Source organism: Nansenia antarctica (assembly GCF_963989245.1).
Source record: "Nansenia antarctica genome assembly, chromosome: 15".
Taxonomy (NCBI): domain Eukaryota; kingdom Metazoa; phylum Chordata; class Actinopteri; order Argentiniformes; family Microstomatidae; genus Nansenia; species Nansenia antarctica.
In genome coordinates, this window is record NC_137685.1 from 6,560,737 (window position 1) to 6,581,734 (window position 20,998).

Sequence of the window (20,998 nt, forward strand, 5' to 3'; positions counted from 1 at the left end):
AAGGGAAAGAAAGAATATAAGCATATGAGAGAGGAGACAAGGTGAAAAGAGAGTCAGAGACATGTTCACCAAAGATAAACCAAAAGTGGTAACGCAGGCATTTGCGGTGACCCCAGACATTTTACATTTCCATTTTGGCATTCAGCAGACACCTTTATCCAAGCGACTTAGACACATGTATTTGTTGTATGTAAGTGAATCATCTATCCAGCAGCGGTCATAGCAAGAAAAAGCAATCCGAGCTCACGCCGGGGGCCAATGGCAGTCATAATGACAGTAGAGAATCTGTACAGGGGGATAGAAGGGATGAGGAGGTCTCGGGAGGGACAGTTAAGGTGTAGCCTGAAGAGAGGGAGGTCTTCACGGCGGAAGCAGTGGCACTGCAGAGTCACTACCTATCTTCCCACGTAGACTGAATGAATGAATGAATGGTCTTTATTGTCATTGCTATAGTACAGGTACCAAACAACGAAATTTGGGAGGGGTGGCTCCCCTGGTGCTAGGAAAGAAAAAGAAAAAAAACTAAAAAAGACAAGAAGGGAAAGGAGCTGGTTTACATAAATAAAGGCTATGTACACTATCCACTATACTATACTGTACAGATAGACGACTAGGGTTGTCATATTGCACATAGTGTTATTGCACAGAAGAAGAACCTTATCTGTGACCCAGTAACACCGATGTAGCGGCGGTGTCCTACACAACTGAACTGGTTCCTACTGCATCGACTGAACACCTAAAAGACGCTTACCACACATCTAAGGAGGGAGACTTGGGGTACACTTAAGGTCTACAGGCATGTTGGGTATCCCAACCAGGCTCACTAGATCAGTGTCTAACATAGCACTGTATAGCACCACTACCACCAGAACCAAACAACACCCTGTGGATCAGCTGGCCTACACACCTACTACATAACAAATACCTCAATTATCTTTCCCCAAATGGTTGCCTGTCATAGAAGAAAGAAGGGCATGGATATCATCACACAGTAACACACTTGTCATCCATCAGAGATCAAGGGGCTGAGTTGAGGATGTGGATTACAGGATTACATGAGAAGGTGGTCGAACTGGAATGATTGACACTATTCTAGCCAAACAGCATTCTTACTCAGTAGTGGGGTAAGTTGATCTAGCATCGACATTAGTGCGGTCGCAAAAGCCATAGAGGATAGCGGCCAGGGTTTCTAAGGAAAGCAGTGAGTGAGTGAGTGAGTGAGTGAGTGAGTGAGTGGACACCTCTGTGTCTGACCCACATCCCGGAGGATATGGAGGTATCTCTATCAAAACTAGTCTAAAGATCTAGGAGATTCTAGGAAGGAAGTGCTGACTCACCCCCATACAAGTCATTAGCAGATATCTTACAAATCTAGGACTGCTCGTAAGGAACACATCACAAGGATGGGAAACCAACATGGGAATTATATAACCCATACTTACAGCATGACGTAAGACGTTCAACGTCTATATGAAGAAAGATGTCAAATGTTACCGTTAATGTGGAGCTTTTGGGATTGTTATTTCCACAAGGGGACACTGAATGAATGAATGAATGAATGAACTAACACACAAATACCCTATTCATCATGATAAATTGCCAGTACTGGTATAAATCACACAATCAACAAATGATCTCAACCAGATTGTAGGTGATGACAGCAAATGGACCTAGTATCGACATCCAATCGATAATCCTATATCAATAATCCAACAAGTTACTGGATTGTGATAGCGCTGTGGTATATAGCGGTTGTTGTGTGGTCATGGTTACCTGCAGACTGGTGCTCTGGTCAGAGAAGGGGGAACTGAAGAAGGTCGTGACGATGCTCATCACCGTCTCCGTTACATAACCTTCCAGAACAGTGTCTGCATGCTTCCTGTCACTGGTGTTGTTGCACACCTAAACACAGAAGAAAGGTACTTTGACTCCCCACTCATATAATGGATGGATAAAACATGCACATTCACTGGATCACACTTCCTGCATCCACACAAGGAGAGAGGATAGAATATCATAGAATATCATTACCCTAACCCTAACTCGTGTTAAACAATGTGCTTTCCGATCTGAATCCCTACTTGTCTAACAATAGTCTCCCTGTAGAGATATGACAGAGATGGGATGTGGTAAATGGATGGTAAATGGACTGCACTTATATAGCGCCTTTATCCAAAGCGCTTTACAACGGCCTCTCATTCACCCATTCACACACACATTCACACACCAATGGCGAGGTAGGCAAGCTACCATGCAAGGCTCCGGCCCCGCTCACTGGGAGCAATTTGTGGGTTCAATGTCTTGCCCACGGACACTTCGACATGTGGCCAGCCGGGGCTCGAACCGCCGATCTGCCGACCGTGCGATCATTAGACGGCAGCTCTACCTCCTGCGCCAAAGCTCACCACGATATGAAAGAGATGGGATGTGTGTTGTTTACCCTGCAGATGTCCACCAGATAGTTCTCAAACAGTTTCCACATGTGGTTGCTGGTGTAAATCTCCTTCATCTCCACCTCCGTGTCCACGTAGCAGTGGTTCAGGAAGTCGATGTAGGCTATCTTCACCTGGGGACGGAACGATAGAGAAACATCGTCGACAACAATTCGAGGATAGCCTTGGTACATCCTTAGTAAGGTGATAACTGCCATTGAATAACTTACCTCAATAAGTATTCATAAACATTACAGTATAGATAGGAGTATACAAGTACTCAGTGAAGACCTATTTCAGTACATGATCTGGACCCAACCGTATTCTTTTTCATTGCTGTCCGCCTGTTCGCCTGCTGGTCGTTGACCCACCTCAGGGATGCAGTCCTCGTGAGTGACCACCCGTACGATATCGTCCAGCGGCAGCAGGGAGTTACACTTGATCTCGGTGTAGACGTTCTTGCCCTCGGTGCAGACGGCCAGCAGCTCCACCAGGTGGATGTGGTACATGAGGGGGCTGTTCTCGTCCATACGGTCCCGCTCCGACTGCATCATCTGGACCAGGGTGTGGAAGGACGCGCGGTCGTTGTAGAAGACCAGGACATCCTCACCGGAGTTCACAAGCTGAGTGGGAGAGAGAGAGACAACAGTCTCATCTACTATACGGCAGGGGACCTGATTATGTATATGGATGTACTTGTATGTACAGTAATGTGTGTTTATATTACAGAAATGCAGCCACGGTGTATAAAGTATGTTGCAAATAGTTCAATGCTTGGTTATTGTATTATTATATAAAGTATAAGAATGAGGTAGAATGTCCTTCTTGAAGTATGAATGTTCATTCAGCCCCATGTGCAGCACAGCCATTTCATTGTTTTGTTTTGAGTCCTCTCTTTTACAGTTTTTTCTTAGTTTCCTCCTTTTTTGTACTGTACTATCCTTTTTGTTTTTGTTTTGTATTGTTCTAAAAATGTAAAAACGGGTGATTTTATACTTTCAACAATTTGTCTATTTGGTATTGGTAACCCAATAAGGATACTTCTGAAAAAAAAGAATGAGGTAGAATGGGTGTGGGTGCAGCTACCACACCTCAGCCATGACGATGTCCTGACACTTCTTGATAAACTTGTTTTCCGCCTTGACGATGGTCTGGAGGAACTTGAGGTACTGGACGTGGCGGCCGTGGGTCTCGATGCAGTGGACAAAGTGCTGCACCACGCGCTCGTTGATCTCGCTGCACAGCTGGAAGTTGTTCATGAAGATGTGCCGCATGGTGATGGCCTCCAAAATCTGAGGAGAGGAGAAGAAGAGAGTAGAGGAGAGAAGAAGAGAGTAGAGGAGCAACGGTTTAGGAATAGAATGAAACGTGTGGCCCCCTCGGCTTGGGAATAACAGAGTACCACTGGTTCCTCCCAGGCATACCAGCCCTAAATCGTACACTAGGAGAGTCCACTCACCCCTGTGTTGAGGAACAGGTTGATGTGTTTGTGGAGAAGGATCTGGTTCTGCTGGTTGCCTGCACAGAAGTTCTGGAGGAACTCATGGGCCAGCTTCATGATCTCCTCCATGCACACGTCCTCCCCCTACAGTGGATACAGTTATCCAGCCTAAAGTGAGTAGTTATCCCCAGACTGAACATGTTTTGATAACCCTAACCCTACATTTCTTTTATTAGGATAAAACCCCTTGAGATGAGCCATCTCGTTTTCGAGGGGGTCCTAACAACACAATGTTACACAATACATAATAATACAATAATACAATACAAATATAATAATACATATTGCATAATACATAATCAATACATATTACATAAGAACAGGATAAACAATAAAAGACACAATACGTTATGATATATTGCTGTATTGCCATAACAACATTACAAGGATATGCACATTTGGATACAAGGAAATGCACATTTGCAATTAGAACATTTTGCATATTCATGTTTAAAAAAAAACTCTTGTCTGTGTGGCCACAAAGGGCAGCAAAGTGCAAAATGACATGCCTAATTACACATTGGAGGCAAAGGTTATTTTCGTTAGTTTGTGTAAAATTATGTGGCAAGGCAAGGCAAGGCAAGGCAAGTTTATTCGTATAGCACATTTCATGTGGGGCAATTCAAAGTGCTTTTACACTGACCTTAGGGACCTTGCGGGTGTATGGGGTGATGTGATGTACGTACTGGCCTATACTGGACAGTACCTTCTCATAGGGGATCTGCAGGAGCTCCAGAACCACACTGTGGGCCCCCATGTTCCTGAGGAGCCTCTGTTGCTGCTTCTTGTTCTTCTTCCCCGAGGTGCCCTCCTGCACACACAGCTTACTGAGGCGCAGCAGGATCTGAACACAGGGGGGAGGGGCTTCAGACAGGGGGGAGGGGCTTCAGACAGGGGGGAGGGGCTTCAGACAGGGGGGAGGGGCTTCAGACAGGGGGGAGGGGCTTCAGACAGGGGGGAGGGGCTTCAGACAGGGGGGAGGGGGGGAGGGGCTTCAGACAGGGGGGAGGGGCTTCAGACAGGGGGGAGGGGCTTCAGACAGGGGGGAGGGGCTTCAGACAGGGGGGAGGGGCTTCAGACAGTCGCATGTCCTGTGCGTAGGCACTGCCGCGTACTTACATTTTTGGAGAGGTGCGCGTCAATCTACGCCATAGCCTACGCAAGCCTACGCAAGGCTACGCAAGCCATGCCGTAGCCTACGCCGTCGATTTTACGCAGAAGCATAAACTGGGCTTCACTCTTACATTAGCCGTTAACACTACCACAGCCGTGCCGTATTTTACCTACTAGTAGAGCCCGCCTTGGGGGTCAAATAGACCCCCCCTTTTTAGAATGTAAATCTGCTATTTACACACAGAGATCACTAGAGGGTGCTTCTTTTTTTTTTGCCTGCCCTCCTACACAGAGCAAACGGCAAAACAGCTTTATACTAGCTTCTTCTGAAGTGATTTTGAAAATGTAAGGATACTGGGGTGGTAGAACGCACATATCTAGGAAAAGTCGTGAAAGGAGGGTCCTGAAATATGATCGAGTGCAAAGATAGAATTTAAAGATAGAATAGAACCCCTCACGGCTCTTCTAGTGTTAAGGTAATTTCAAGAAGTCCAAAGGGTTACAGCAATGACACTTTGGTACAAACGTGTACTGTACAACTAGTCAAACATACAGGCTACACCTTAGGGATCAACAAAGAGGATGAGGGGGTAAGAAAAAAGGATGAGTATACCTTCTTCATGACTTTATAGTTCTCACTGCTTTCTGTCTTCTTTTTGTCTGAGCCTCCTGAATCTCCCTGCATGAGAGCAAAAACAGTGGATTAGAGCTGAGGTTCCTATAGAAAGAGAGCGTTCCAATGTCACTCAATAAGAAGAGGAAGTGTACCTTCTTTTTGTCCCCTCCGTCCCCATCGTCCCCATCCTCCCCTGGTCTCTTGTAGACCCATAGCTCTGACTTCTCTACGACGGAGCGTAGCTGGTCCAGAACCGACTTGATCTGTTTGTAGTTATCTACATCTTGACTGGTCACCAGGAGCTGGACCTATGGTGAAGGGAAGACGTTGGATGACTGAGTTCATAATAACAGAACCATTATCGTTTTTCAAAGGGCCTTGAAAATAGTTCATATGGTGACTTTTTATGTTCATCATATTGACTTTTGGATTCGACATGAGATTACTCATACAAATGATACACAGTGATCCGCAACGCCCCCACCCTGGACTCCTTCAAATCAGCCCTTAAAACCCATCTGTTCTCCAAGGCCTTTGGCCCCTAGTCACTGTTTCTGTTTTGCTTTGTTTGTTTTCTGTTTGTCTGTCTGACCATTCCCCTTTAGAATTGTAAAGCGTCCTTGGGTTTTTGAAAGGCGCTATAGAAATCAAAGTTATTATTATTATAATTATTGTTATTATTATTATTATGAATGTGAATGGATACAGTATGCTGCAGTAGACCTGTGTATTTTTTGTTGCTATGGGTCCTGTGGGTTAGTGTTAGCCTACCTGTTTGAAGGCCATGAGGACCTCCTGCCTCTGGCTGAAGTGTCTGAAGAGCAGGTGGAGGGCCCCCGACACCAGAGGAGGGTAGTCGTGCATGATGAGGTGCAGCAGGACCCTCAGGAACGTCCTGCCACCGTGGTCATCCAGGTCCAGGGGAGTGTTCTCCTCACTGGGGGAAGAGCAGGACAAGGGGGAGCAACCAGGTAGAAACTGTTCACACTTTGTCTCAAGTTAACAGAAGTACTGAATTGCAGATACGCTGCATGACATTGACTCAAGCTTAAATATAAGGGTTTACCTTCCTCCAAAGATCCCCTCTGCCTGCTCCTCAATGACCTCAAAATCTAAATTAGCTCCTGATGATACAACATAAAGCAGGATCATTTGCATTAGGGTGATGGAAAACAACAACAACATAGTCACCATAAAGACATGCTCAATCACCTGAAAATGAATTTATATTGAATATGAATATCACATTGTTGGTGTCTCTAGTGTTAGCAGTGTCAGGGTTTCAGTGTCCTGACCTGCATTGTTGTCTTGACTGAAAGACGCGGTTTCTGGCTGAGGGTTACTCTCATCAAACTCCCGCTTGAAGATACAGAGGAGGCAGGAGATCCTGTAGTCCAGCCGCACGTTCAGAATGAACTACAGGAAAGGGACACAGAAACTAGCAATAAGACTAACTATGTTTGTGTGATGTGTTGAAACTATCAGAAGCCCCAAGCCCTCATATTCGACTACTTTCTAATGTATTGGAAAGATGACAGGAGTAGGTATTGTTATTGTACCTGGAGGATCTCGATGATCTTGAGCTTGGTGTCCATGACGAGGATGTCCTCCTTCTCGGGCTCCGTCTGGGCCTTGACGACGTCTCCCTCGAGGGGCTGGTGGGTGGGCGTGACGGGCAGGAACCCCCCTCCCCGGAGGACCACCTGGGTCATCAGCTCCCCCACCCCATGGATAGACCTCATCACATGACTGCCTGTGGGGACACGACGTACTACAGCTACTGACAGTGTTCACCTGGGTTAGAAGCTGGGAAATGGCAGTGTGTTCTTAGTGCTGCAAAATTGGTATCTGTACGAATTTAAAACGTTATATTACGGAGGTTTTTTGCCACCGAGGGTGCATGGGGGCCAAAAAAGGCATAACAGTGAGAAATAATGTCCAGAAATGACATTATTGGACAGAAACCTATTTTCCCCATCAATCTATTTTGCCAAACGTTTATTCGCCTGAAACTATGGATTGTTTGTTGTTAAGAAATTGACGTTCCATAGTGTACCTTTAAGACCGAATACACATTCAGAGAGGTGACTGTGATGTGTGTTTTTCACCTTTGTTTTCCTCGCCCTTTTCCAGTTTATTGATGGGATAGACGGTGCTGACGTGAACACAGTCCAATATGTTCAATAAGATCTTAGTCAGTCTCAACAGGTCGCTGAAGTTGTAGAAGCCAAAGTAAATGAGGTTCCGCGCCAGGTTCACTACCTTTAAAAAGGACGAAAGAAGGAAAACCAAAAAGGAGTGTGCCATCCATATCCATTACCCTGTTACGGTAAGTTCACTAGTCGTCATGCCGTTCATGCCGTTTCCATGGAAACATACCTCAAAGGTGAGTTTATTCTTCTCCTTGTCGGAGAAGGGGATGTTCTGAGACACCACGTCTCTCAGGTAGTTCTCCACAAACTCCATGGTGAGGGAGAATCGCTCCTTGATCTCGTCTCTGGTGGTTTCGTCGGCTTCGTAGCTGCCGGAAGGTCAGAGAACATTCATTTGGAAAGGGTCAGAGGTCACAATGGTCTCAATTGAAGTAGAAGACCTTAGATATGTGATTCTATTAGGGGGGGGCAACGGTTCAGTTGGCCCAAGGTTTCGGGATTAACCTCCGTTTCTGGGTCACGGTTTCGGTACGTGTTTTGTGCGTAAGGAGAAACAAAATGCAAAACTGTTACTTTATTTTTGCTCATACTTATGGAACTTTAACATTCAGACACATTCCAGACTATAACTGGTATATTATAATATAACGTATTATATACAAAATATGAATATGTGTGGTGGCCTGGGAAAACCCGTCGGATGTCGCTGGCGTTCGTTCGTGGCAAAGAGCAAATATAGATGGAAATCGCGATTTTGGCGATTTTGATATTACCGTATGTGGTATTCTAGTACTTTGAACTCCATACTACATTATGGTGAATAAACATTTTAAGAAAACAAAAGAGAAAGTACTTATTTTGATGTTTTTGTGGCGGGTAGTTTGCTAGCGAAACAACATCACGTTGAACGTGTCTCATTCTCAGTTAAGCAACGCACGCACACATGAGCGAAAGGAGAGACGATACTTCCACCTGTGTTATTGCCAGTTTACTGATGCTCACAATAAGCATAAAGTAATAAAATCTTAACTAGAAGACACACAAATCTGTCCCTCGCATACCGACGAGGCGAGCAGACTAACACCGCATCACAAGCAGACAAACGAGACCGGCCGATCTGCATAGGCTCCTCCCCCGACCCGGAGGAGAAAGGGGTAGTAATGACCTTTCACTTTTTTTGACATGATACATTAAAATGCTCATAACTTTTTAAAATAAAGGGCTATCTCAGTCATTCAACCAGTTATGAATAGCTGAGAACTTCTAATTTATGGAAATATTAAAAAATGAAAATGTCAAAATGCCACCATGTGAAGGGTTTTCCCAGGCCACCACACATATATATATAAACAAAAAACACTTTCAAATGTAAAAAAAAATAAACAAACACTTTCAAATGTAAAAGTGCCTCTTAGGCCTGACTACTGGTATAGGAGAGGAAGAATTAAACGTGCACTTAAGGCTTGACATATTATGCGCATGGACGACACGCATGAAGCAAAAACCGTAGCAATTGTAAAATTGTAGCAATCCGGTGCTTCCTCAAACTGTTGCCGTGTTCTCAACTCCGTTCGCCACGAACAAACATTTGAACAAGTTACAGAAGCAACTGCGTTCCAGACAAACTCGACCTCCGACTTTCAACGGAACGCAGCATAAACCGAAAAACCGACATTCACTAGTGCGTACTGAACCGTATAAAACCCAGAACCGTTGCACCCCTAGATTCTACTATTATGAGTCTGATCTAAACAGCTGTAAATCCCACTCACTCGTCGATGGCGATCTTGGCGGGGATCTCGGACCAGAGACGGGCGTATTTGATGGGCGTGACCTGCTCCTGGGGTTCGCGGTCCACGTGCATGTGCAGCATCATGCGACAGAAGGAGGCTCTGAGGTCATAGGGCAGGTCCTCGTCAGACATGCAGCGTAGGATCAGGTCCACATCCAGCTGGCCCGAGATCTTATTGATGGCCAGGTACTGACGGTCCAGACACATCCTGGCAAACAGGTTGAGCTGGTACCTGAGGAGGAGGGAGGAGAATATCTAAACAACTAGGCCTCAGTCTAGGTTCAGGCCTATACATAGCTACTGGATTGTATATCTAGGCCTATTCGGTTGTTAAGTCTGACGTAACGCGTGACGTTTAGCAATTTCCGGGTCCAAACCAAAAATTCCCCGCACCAGAGTACCAGCGTACTATAGCGGTAGAATGACAGTTCAATCGTTTTTTAGACTGGGATCTATTCATACAACAAGGGACACAGCACTTTCCCGTTTTTCCCATATTGTCAGCGTCTTTGAGCCTCGGAAAAGCGCTATACAAATATAATTTATTATTATTATTATTATTATTATTATTATTATTATTATTATTATTATTATTATTATTATTACTGAGGCATTTCGAAGAAAGCGCCTCAGCCAACGTTGGACCCGGAAACACGTCACGACATAACAACCGAATAGGCTACATACAGTATGCTAAAGAAATTCGATCGATGTCCCTTAGGCTTATTGGAATTCTTCTTATAAAACCCAGTGACCAACCCCCTCCTGGTAGATCCTGACCTGTAGTAGCTGACTATCTCCTGGTCCTCCTTCTGCCCCTCCTTGGCGTCCTGGGCCAGCTCTCGGACACTCTTACTGCGGACCTCTTTTCCGTTGTCCTTCCAGAAGAGCCACACCTCCTCGTCCTCCTCCGCCTCCACAGCAGAGGTCTCCCCCACCGTCACGGTCTCGATCTCAAAGCGAGAGAGGACCAGTCTAGGGATAGATCAAACCAATCACACACAGTGAAAACGTAAAAAATAATAATCAGGGATGCAAACTGACTTTTCAGGTCATTTTTGCCTGAAAACAAAGAACATTTATGAAAATTGTTGACCTATTTTGAGGTAAAAACAGCTAAAAGGTGACACGTTTGCACCCCTGATAATAAACATTTTGACCATACAGTGGCTAAATGAAGCCATCTGATTTGAGCTAATTGAATTTGAAAGCACACACACTCACACTCATTTCCAGTGCGAGAGTAAAAAATGTGTTATCATGGGTTATCATATCGAGGGGGCTAACTTAGTTTCGATGAGGATGTCAGCGTTGCTAGGGTCCAACACAGCGTTACAGATGAGCGCCTGTGTCACAGGGATGGACTTGTTCATGGACACACACAGATCAGACAGGTAGTCCAGAAACCTGGGGACACAGGAGAAAGACAAAACAAAACATCAGTTAACAGTAAGAACTAGCCAAGAGGAGGCTTACAGCAGTAGACTGAAGACCCATCTCTTCAGGTTACACCTTAACTGTTCCTCCTGAGACTTCTACTGCCCCCCAGCACTGCGTCTCCTGAAGACACCCGCTTTTCCCCTCTACTGTGTCCCTAAAAACTTCTATTGACCCCCTTGTACTGTTTCTCTGTTTCTCCAGTGTCTATATAATCTTTCTTTTTTTATTAAAAGAAACAACAACAACCTAGGTTTAGAAGGAGGTTTTTTCCTTCTATCAATGGTCCCGGGCCTGAGCTGGATTGATTGATTGATTGATTGATTGATTGAAAACTTTATTAGAAGATTTGCAGAAGTAGGTACATGAAAGTACATATTACATACAAGGTCAACTAACAGGATAAAAACCCAAGAAAGCCACTGGCTTATTTCAATTGGGGTCCTTGATTCTCAATTCATCGTTACATGTAAGACCGACATAACAAACTAGTACTATCTACAAGATAATACAGACAAATAACTAGTACTATCTACAAGATAAATATACATCCATCATGGGAAGAACAATACAACAAAACATTAGGTATGTACAGCGGGTAGGACAGGTGGGGATTACTGGGGGGATTACTCTTCCTGCTACGACTGGTGGATTGATGATTCACTTGCTTAGTCAAATGTATTGATTGTAAGTCGCTTTGGAATAAGGCGTCTGCTAAATGCCAAAAATTTAATGTAAAATATATATGTCGCAGAACTAGGGACTCCCATATTACTCAGGCTCAGTGGTCGGCTACAGCCCAGAGGCCTCCAACTGTGTGCTGCTCAAAACTGGTGGCCCCAGTCCAGTTACAATATCCATCCCCTTTCCCATCTCCCATCTCCAATCCGACCAAAGTAAAAGCCCTCTTTATCCTGTTCTCTGAACCAGCGTGGTTGTCATGCCGTCAACAGCCCTGGATGAGACGTTGGCCTAACAGCGCTAATGACAGCAATTTCCACCCGTGCCAGGGTCCCACACAAACCCCTCCTCTGATACTCTCGTGCATATATTTGAATACATCTACATCTACTACATTCCCTGGCCGCTGTTAGGAAAACACACCTCTCTACCCAAACTGCCCACACAACACCCCTATGTCAGACCAAAAGGCCCCTTTCTCTCCGAGTCTCACCTGGGCTCGCGGTTCTTCCTCACCAGGGTGACGAAGGTGTCTATCTCGGCCGTGGTGATGTGTTTCTCCAACAGCTTGCGGTTGTTATGTAGCAGGGCTGTTATCGTGTCCTCGGCGAGCACGTCATAGCCTATCTGCTTCTGCATGAAGCGGAACTGCGTGGCGATATATTCCTGTCGAAGAAAAGAAGAGTGAGGGGTTAGTACAATTCTAACCACTTCAAAGAACAAAACAATTTTGCCCTTTTAGCCAAAAGATGAACAGTTCTGGCCCATCCTACCTGGTTCTTCCTATAGTCCTGTTGGGAGTGGCGTAGAACCCGGTAGCATAGCCTACAGATGTGCCTAAAAGGGGCATGGCGCTGGTCACCCAGCTCCTCCAATCGCAGCATAGGACCGTCTCCGCTGTCCTCAAAGGGGGCTTGGAGAAGTTTGAAAATCTATACGGGGAGATGGAGGACAAAAAGAGCATTCATATTTTGGTTTGGTGATGGTCCAACTGAACTAGTGGTGACACTGGCCCAGGTTCATCAAACAGTTCTGGAGGTCCCCAGGTATTGGTCTCTCCGCTGTGTTGAGGTGTACCTGTTTGAGGATGTTCTGCTCCCTCATGAGTTTCTGTCTCTCTCTGTTGGGCTTGTTGACCATGATGTCCAGCACATCCTGGCCGCTGTTGGGGATGTCACACACAAAGAAGACCAGGTCCTCCAGGAGCTTGGTAACAAACCTGGAGCACAGAGAGAGTAAGAGAGGTGAGAATGGGCCAGACACTTACTTCTTAGGTCAGCCTCTATAGATCAACACATACGGTCAGGAGAATATAACTATACATACGTACATACATACAGTGGGGGTATTCAACACATCAACAACTTTTTCCCCCACTTATATCTAATGCCTTCATCCATCTAAGAATGTCTTTCTACCATACAGTAATACAGTGGGTCAAAGGTCAACTGCCAGCATCGGTTGTCCACATTTACCTCCGCTCGTTCTGTGTGATGGTGCCCTTCTCCAGCTTGCCAGCGATGGAGGCCAACACTTTACTGGCATCATTGGCAAAGTCTAAATCTCTCACTTCCGCCGGGGAGACTGGCACGATCACAAAGGCCTCTTTATCCTCTTTGATGGCTGATGTGCCAATCTGCAAAAAGGATTCAATGGGATTTATTCACTATTCAAATCGCTCATCATATTGCTTTTTACTTTTTTTTCTTAATCAAGAATATCTTAAGTCCACTTAAAGGTGCAATCTGTAATTCAAACAACAACATGTTTATCAGGTTCTGATGGGGGTAAGGTTCTGAAGACAGTTGGACCAAACTCATGAGGCATTTATATTCTTCAAGAATCAATCTATAGTCTATAGCATTCATTTAAAAGTCAAAATAATTGATGTACCAACTACAGATTACCCCTTTAATGAATGCCTTGCTCTGCTTCCATATTAGCATGCAAACGTATGTCAGATCTTCACATGGTCCCATCCTGCCACTCACTTGGAAAACATTTTTTTGTGATCAAGATCAATTGCTTTTAACAACACATAACAATGACAATACAGAACAAGAAAGGAAAGGAGGGGAAAAAGAAAGAAAACTAAAAAGAAAAGGGGTAGTGTAGCAGACAAGTCATAGCCAAATAGTAGAAATATAACACAATCCGGATTGGGGTAAATGGAAAATCAAATTACAGAGTTGTCAGGTTGGTCAAGTTCAATGAGTAAGCCTTCCCCGCATCAACTGTACTGGGCCTCGCTTTGTTCAATCTGGCCGTTGTGCATCAAGATTCACAATCCTCTGTCAAGAGTAAAACCAAAAAGTGTTCATACTCACTTGTAACATGACAGGCTTCTCCTCCTCCTTGTCGATGGGGTTGTTGGTGCTGTGGACCCATGTGTTGGTACACAGGTGTCGGAGCCGCACAAACGACTTCCTGAGAGCAGGAAAAGAGTTTCGGGGGAAACACACCAAAGGGTGTCCATATCACCAAGTCCATATGATCATATGAATTCAATTTAATGAGAGAGCAAAATAACATCTGAATAAAGCCTGGTACACACATAAAGATTTTCTAAATCTTAACAGATTTTTTATCTGAGAGAGACCCCACAGATGAAGATAAAAAATCATGTATTAAACCGTTTTGATCGTATTGTGCAGAGAGTGGTGCAAAATGATCCGTCCTACGATAGTCTAGTCTAGAGAGTCTCGTCCCCCAAGCCAGAAATCTCGCGCGATCAGGGTAGTAGTACCCTGACTGACCTGTACGAGGCAGCCATGTGCGACAGGGCAAATAAAGTTCTGAAGAACGAAAAGAAGGAGATGCGTCAGTCAACTCGCTTCTTGATTGGCTACATTCCATTCCACGTCACAATCGGACTCGCGAGTTGTCAGTTTCTCCCACACACAAGAGGACTTTTGATCGTCGGCCCCGATCATTTTCCCAGCAGATTGTCGGGAGAAATCGACTCTTAACACACCTCACACCACAGGATAATCTTGTAGGATAATCTTTAGAGCCATCCGAAAATCTTTATGTGTGTACCAAGCTTTAAATGAATAATGATAGTCTTGTTTGGGAGAGATCTTTTCGTACTAGTTTGTGCGTCAACAGCTTGCAAGTGAGCTTTGTTTTTACATTGTATATTGGCAGAAATATAGTGGCAATGATGGCATCTCTGGGGGAAAACCACAGAGGTTTACTCTAGTGTAGTGTTTCTCAAACCTCTCCTCGGGGACCACCAGCCGTTCCACATATTTGATCTGTTCCACCACCAGCACACCTGATTCAACTAATCAAGTACACACCATAATTGCTTTGCACTTGATTAGTTGAATCAGGTGTGCTGGTGGTGGAACAGACCAAATATGTGGAACGGCTGGTGGTCCCCGAGGAGAGGCTTGAGAACCACTGCTCTAGTGTGACACCAGCTATAATTTTCTACCCTTGTTCATTGGTGTGCTCTGTCACCTTTGATGGGGAAGTGTTAACCAAGCTAGCGGAGTCAGTAGCCTACTACAGTATCTTCACTGTCAGAGAAAAGAGAGACAAGAGACATGTGCACCCCTCCCACTTGATGCCTGCTCTGTGTGTGTGTGTGTGTGTGTGTGTGTGTGTGTGTGTGTGTGTGTGTGTACACCTTCTCTGGGTGTCTGCGTAATCTCCTGTTGGGGCTAAAAGGCTTACCTTTGTGTACACCATGCTTACTCGTAATTGCACACACACCTAGATCCCCCCCGCCCCCCGCCCCATCCTGTCTCGGAGAACATGGGTTATTTCAGGTAGGGATGGGAGGTAACTGCCAAAGCAGGCCAGCATGCACACAGCTGATGACATGACACAATGCTGGCTTTTAAAAGGAGTAGAAGCCGCACACTCTAATTCCAGATGGTGGTTTTAAAATGGCGGTTTTGGCCGTACAAAACAAACAAAACAGAGGTTCTGGCCTTAACTGGTGGTGCCGAAATACAGAAATAACCACACTATTGTCATTTAAGCCCAACACTCCCTGTGCACTGCACACGATGCAGTCAATAAAGGTGAAGAAGAAATCATTCATATTGTTATGTAAATATAAACAATAAATATTGTTTAGATGGTGAATTCAACATCACTCACACAAAGATTTTAGGTGTTTAGCTATCTCACTACAAACACTGCTTTTGCACACCTAAATATCATACGGTACGACGCCGTGACCGCATGACCTAACATTTCCTCCGAACTTGGCAGCGGCCTTCTACTTCAGCAGATGACTTCTTGAGAAATATGCCCTCCAGATGATGGTGTGTTTACGAGAGGGGGCGGGATCGTTACGCAACATCTGGCTTCTGTTTTTAGCTGGAGGGACGTGACAGGATCCTTACATGACGACATGTTCCAACAACTTCTTTTTCTGGTCTACCCGTCTTGCATGCATTCAGCCTGGTGGTCACCATGGTGACTCAGCCTGGCTCAAATCATCCCGGGACTTTCCTGCCTTATCATCGCGTACTGTAAACAACCCGAACCGAGAATAAGTTAGGAGACGAATGTTGATCGATTGGGAGAGATATCCATGGGAACTGACAGACATTCTTATGAGAACTAATCACTGCCAAACAAAAGGGCGTCATGTCCGCCGTTGAGCTGCCATCCAAACATACAGGTCTTGTTAATATCAAATCCAAAGAACTAAAAAAGTGAAAGATGTTAGTCCCAACAGGCCCCTCGTTCTCTCTCAGCCTCCGAGTCTGGCAGCCATCCCTAGTCCTGCCAACGGAAGGCCAGAGTCATGCCAGAGGGGAAATCAACGTAAGGTGTGAGAAGCAGCCTCAACAACAACAGCAGTTTCACATTTCACAGCAGCCTGCCAACAACACGTGACTCCAACTCATTCAGAGCCCCCCCCCCCCCACACCTCCTTCCCCTGTCCCTAATGACCAGGGAGGAGAAAGGAAGGAGCTGTGTGCTAAACTACAGAGAAATCCTGGCGGCTGATGTGGACAAGCACTATATCAACAACATGTACATATTCAGGTTCGTGGTTCATGTCAGCAGACATGGGCCTGCTATCCATCCCCCGCACCAACCTACGGACCTTTGGGGACAGAGCCTTCAGCGTGGCCACACCTACTCTCTGGAACTCCCTCCCCATAGTGATCCGCAACACCCACCACCCTGGACTCCTTCAAATTAGCCCTGAAAACCCATCTGTTCACCAAGGCCTTTAGCCCCTAGTCAATGTTTCAGTTTTGCTTTGTTCGTTTTCAGTTTTTGTCTGTCTGACCATCTTAGAATTGTAAAGCGTCCTTGGGTTGTTTGAAAGGCGCTATAGAAATTAAAGTTATTATTATTATTATTATTATTATTATTCAGGTTCAGGTTGAAGAGGTTTCAGATGCCCACTAGGAGAGGCGACGTGTCGTCTGCTGCCTAGTCTTATAATAACAAAATGACAAAATATAGAATCTGTCCCAAGATTAATGTGCATCAACCATCGATGTGTACCATGCAGACATGGTCGATTGCGGCTGTGACATGAGGTTATTATAGCATGTACTGTATGGAAGCCCTGCTGACTGCAAGGCCTCTGTGAGATGCTTGGTTCTCTACCTGGGTACCAGAGAGTCCCCTCCTCTCAGGGTAGTGGGGTCCAGCTCAAAGATGGAGGAGATGTCCATGCCGTCAGGGACGGAGACCAGGGTGTACATGACCTTCTCCTGGGGCGTCCGCAGACGCGCTCGCAGCGCCTCGTGCTCCGAATCCACCTGGGGGTAAAGACAGAAAGGCGTTGTTATTTTTTCTGAGTGGGGCAGTCTCACTCATATTTTTCTTTTTATTGTGATAGAGATAGTAGAGATTATGACAGGAAGGATGGGTGAGAGAGAGAGAGAAGGGATGACATGCAGGATATGTCCGCGGCTGGAATCGAACCGGGAACCCTGCGGTTACGTGGTCGATGCTTAGTCCGCTACGCCACCTAAGCGCCCCAAGAGAGGGCATTGTAAGGTGGAGTTACTTCTAGCTTAATGCACTGAAATGTATCCCATCTTAAACTTACATTTGTATTTATTTATTTTATTTATTAATTTTATTTATTTGTTGACCAGGGGACAGTACACATTAATAAACCAGTTGGTAAATGAGTCAGTGTTAGCCAAATGCCAACTTTTCAACTGTTGTCCCTGTGGCCAGATGTCATAAGCCGTTCTCTAAAAAAAAAAAAAAAAAAAAAATTTGTATACAAGCAAATTGATCAGAGCAGTATGGCAATAGGCTCTCATTAACTAAATAGGCCTCTTAGACATTATATACAATATTATTGTATTACATTAGCGCTGAACAACACAAATGAGGCTTATAAGAATGGAGATGTTGTACAGTGTGCTAGCTTCCCTCCAGCTGTTTCGACTTAGCATGTACATAACAGTTCAGGAGCGGTGTTGCGGCCATGTTGACGTCACTGAGGTCATCTAGATGTTTCACTCGAATTTCTTACAGAAAGGTTTTACAGTCAGTAGAGTGAATCATTCTTTCTCCACCCCCATGCACCCCATACACCCCATACACCCCCACATCTCTCCTTGATCTCTCCGATATTAATAGAAATATTTTTTCTTTAGACAAGCCAAGGCATATCACCGGGCTATTTAAACATTTTTTTGTTGTGGACTCATTATTATAAGTTGATCATGGGCTAATTCAATTCAGAATTCATTTAACTTAATATCATCTAGAGGTTTCACAAGATTTAGGCCATTTACAAAAGCACTGACTAATTTAAACAGAATTTAAGAAGACCCTGGATTGCACACCAGTTATTTGGTATAATATTCCCATCATTAACATGCAATATACATGACTCCAGCCGCCACAGTACTACAGTAGATGATATTACACTGCCATCTATAGTTAAATGATAGTATAACATACAATTTGGATGAATGGTATGATGACATCAAGTGGTGATCAACTGCCATTGATTTAGTAAATCTACCAGAAGTAACAGTTATATTAGGGTTAGTAGTTACAGAGGGGGGGGTAAAAGGATGTCATAATGAGGTAGGTTTTCATAAGACGAGCACGCACACGCACATGCGCACACACACACACACACACACACACACACACACACGCACACGCACACGCACACACACGCACACACACACACACACACACGCACACACACACTCGTTAAGGGACCCCAATTAGCAGACTCAAGAGGGTCAAACGGTCATTAAAGCCTGGCAAAAGTCTTCCTCTAGTCATCAAACAAATGAGGGTTAGAGAGGATGATGGAACATGAGGACACAGACTCAGTCACACAGTACCTGGAAGTTAAAGGGAACAAAGTCCACCTGGAGAGGAAAACAAGATCCAGCAAAGAGTTTAGATCAGCAGTGGGAGAGGAGGCAGAGCAAACCCAGCCTAGAACCCAACAACCCAACCCCACACATGTAAGAGGAGAACCCAACCCCACACATCGTGAGTTTAGAATGATAAGGTTCTATCTCCGTTTAGGGGAGTTCAGAGATATTGAGCGTCAAAGTGTTTACATTCCATTATGTTTTGTGAGATGGAACCTTTGTATTTTATGAATTACTAACAAAAAAATGTCACCATTTTAAAAAGAACACCACACAGGCATTAATAAACACCTAATGGATCAGATTATGTAAAAAAAACTAAATTTTGACCAAAAATGGAGATAGAACCTTATAATTCTAACGTCACAACGTGTAAGAGGAGAAGCCTGCTGGACTCACTGAGGACCGGGGCGCGGGCTCTTCATCGAAGTTTGGATTCGCCTGGAAACAGACAAAGACGTAGAATGGGCTGATTAACTCCAACACATGATGAAGGGAGGGGTTGCAGGGTTTGACAGTAACACTTGCCCGCTTGCCAGGAGCAAGTAAAGCAAGTAAAATCGCCGGGTTTGTTTGCGCGAGCCTGACGACGCTGCTAGATCCTGGATATGTTTACCTGCGTGCAGGAAGAACAACAGACGGCGCAGGCGCCACACCTGCAGGCGCCAGACGGATATTATTAAAGCGTACGCGCCTGTCGATCACCTGTCGCATCGCGTACACTTTAATAACATCTTCACTCCACGATCATCTAGTCTGGTCTGGCGTCTGCGCCGTCTGTTTGTTCTTCCTGCACACAGGTAAACATATCCAGGATCCGGCAGCGTCGTCGGGCTCGCGCAAACAAACCCGGCGATTTTTTTACTTGCTCCTGGCAAGCGGCCAAGCGTTACTGTCGAACCCTGGGTTGTAATCTACTTCTCCATCCATATGGCGCATATGTCATTGACTTGAGCAGAGCGATCCTGTCAAATTCATTTTGTATACAGTAAAATAAGAATAAGATGACGATGTCACGCCTGCCTGCATGAATCCAATGACCCATGCATGTGATAGGTTGGTGGAAGGTCATGTGATAAGAGCACACACATGTGACTCACCTCAGCAGCTAGGTAACATCCTGTGGCCAGGTGTTTGAATCTGAACAGGCTGTTCCAGTAGCCCGCCCCACCCCGACACGGGTCATGATGGACCACCTGGCAAAGGAACGGGAGACACCTTGGAATTAGAATAACTTCACATACATAGGCAAATAACATAGTACAAGCAAAAACATATGTGACACGGTCTGGTGAAAAAGGCCGGATGTCGGCAATTCTCAAGCCGCGCAAATGAGCAAAACTCAAGCTTCTTTAAAAATATATATATATTATGTGTTTTCAGTTTTTTGGCATATTATGAAAGTTGAAGTGTTGAAGAGCCCACTCGATATAACAAACAACGGTTATGATTTTAATGAATTGGATTCACTTGTCTCTTGTCTGCCTTAGGCTACTGGGTAAGTGATACACAGCTTGTAAACAAACTTAAGTTTTAGGATGTGTTCAAAAGCTAGGACTGTGTGACCCTCTAATTATGTGTAGTTATGTGTTTCTAGCATGTTCTATCAGCATGTTGTGATGTGCTAAACATGCAGTTAGATGTTCTTTTTTAGCGCTAGCCTACTAGCAGCTGCTTTACGTGTGTTTTGATTCAGAGCGCCTTACTCCACTATTTGGTTTGAGGTGTAGCCTACCAACATTCAAATAAGCATAATCTTCTTCAACTATTTACAATGTATGACACATCATTTTAAAGTTTACAATCTCCACTTAAATAATCTGGAAATGTACAATCTGGAAAAACAGAAAAATGACCATGCCCTACTTGAGGACTTTTTAACCAGACCCCATCACGTATTTCAAGATGATCATCATCCTGACAGCACGAC

The 20,998-nt window shown here is 44.8% G+C and overlaps 1 protein-coding gene across 1 annotated transcript in view; it reads right to left on the minus strand.

Annotated features, from left to right (window-relative positions):
• Positions 1-20,998, minus strand: part of itpr1b (inositol 1,4,5-trisphosphate receptor, type 1b) — a gene marked incomplete at its 5' end in the record, with an annotated part of 117,872 nt that overhangs the window by 72,672 nt on the left and 24,202 nt on the right. Inside the window, 24 exons of the mRNA XM_080545715.1 lie at positions 1,774-1,902; positions 2,441-2,566; positions 2,804-3,055; positions 3,524-3,724; positions 3,892-4,017; positions 4,640-4,777; positions 5,660-5,725; positions 5,815-5,970; positions 6,434-6,599; positions 6,729-6,786; positions 6,958-7,078; positions 7,222-7,415; positions 7,771-7,924; positions 8,042-8,183; positions 9,588-9,839; positions 10,388-10,582; positions 10,895-11,014; positions 12,219-12,391; positions 12,499-12,657; positions 12,803-12,944; positions 13,201-13,361; positions 14,053-14,152; positions 17,315-17,469; positions 20,169-20,264. Coding sequence (XP_080401841.1) covers positions 1,774-1,902; positions 2,441-2,566; positions 2,804-3,055; positions 3,524-3,724; positions 3,892-4,017; positions 4,640-4,777; positions 5,660-5,725; positions 5,815-5,970; positions 6,434-6,599; positions 6,729-6,786; positions 6,958-7,078; positions 7,222-7,415; positions 7,771-7,924; positions 8,042-8,183; positions 9,588-9,839; positions 10,388-10,582; positions 10,895-11,014; positions 12,219-12,391; positions 12,499-12,657; positions 12,803-12,944; positions 13,201-13,361; positions 14,053-14,152; positions 17,315-17,469; positions 20,169-20,264 — 3,582 coding nt within the window. The remainder of the gene's footprint in view (positions 1-1,773; positions 1,903-2,440; positions 2,567-2,803; positions 3,056-3,523; positions 3,725-3,891; positions 4,018-4,639; positions 4,778-5,659; positions 5,726-5,814; positions 5,971-6,433; positions 6,600-6,728; positions 6,787-6,957; positions 7,079-7,221; positions 7,416-7,770; positions 7,925-8,041; positions 8,184-9,587; positions 9,840-10,387; positions 10,583-10,894; positions 11,015-12,218; positions 12,392-12,498; positions 12,658-12,802; positions 12,945-13,200; positions 13,362-14,052; positions 14,153-17,314; positions 17,470-20,168; positions 20,265-20,998) is intronic.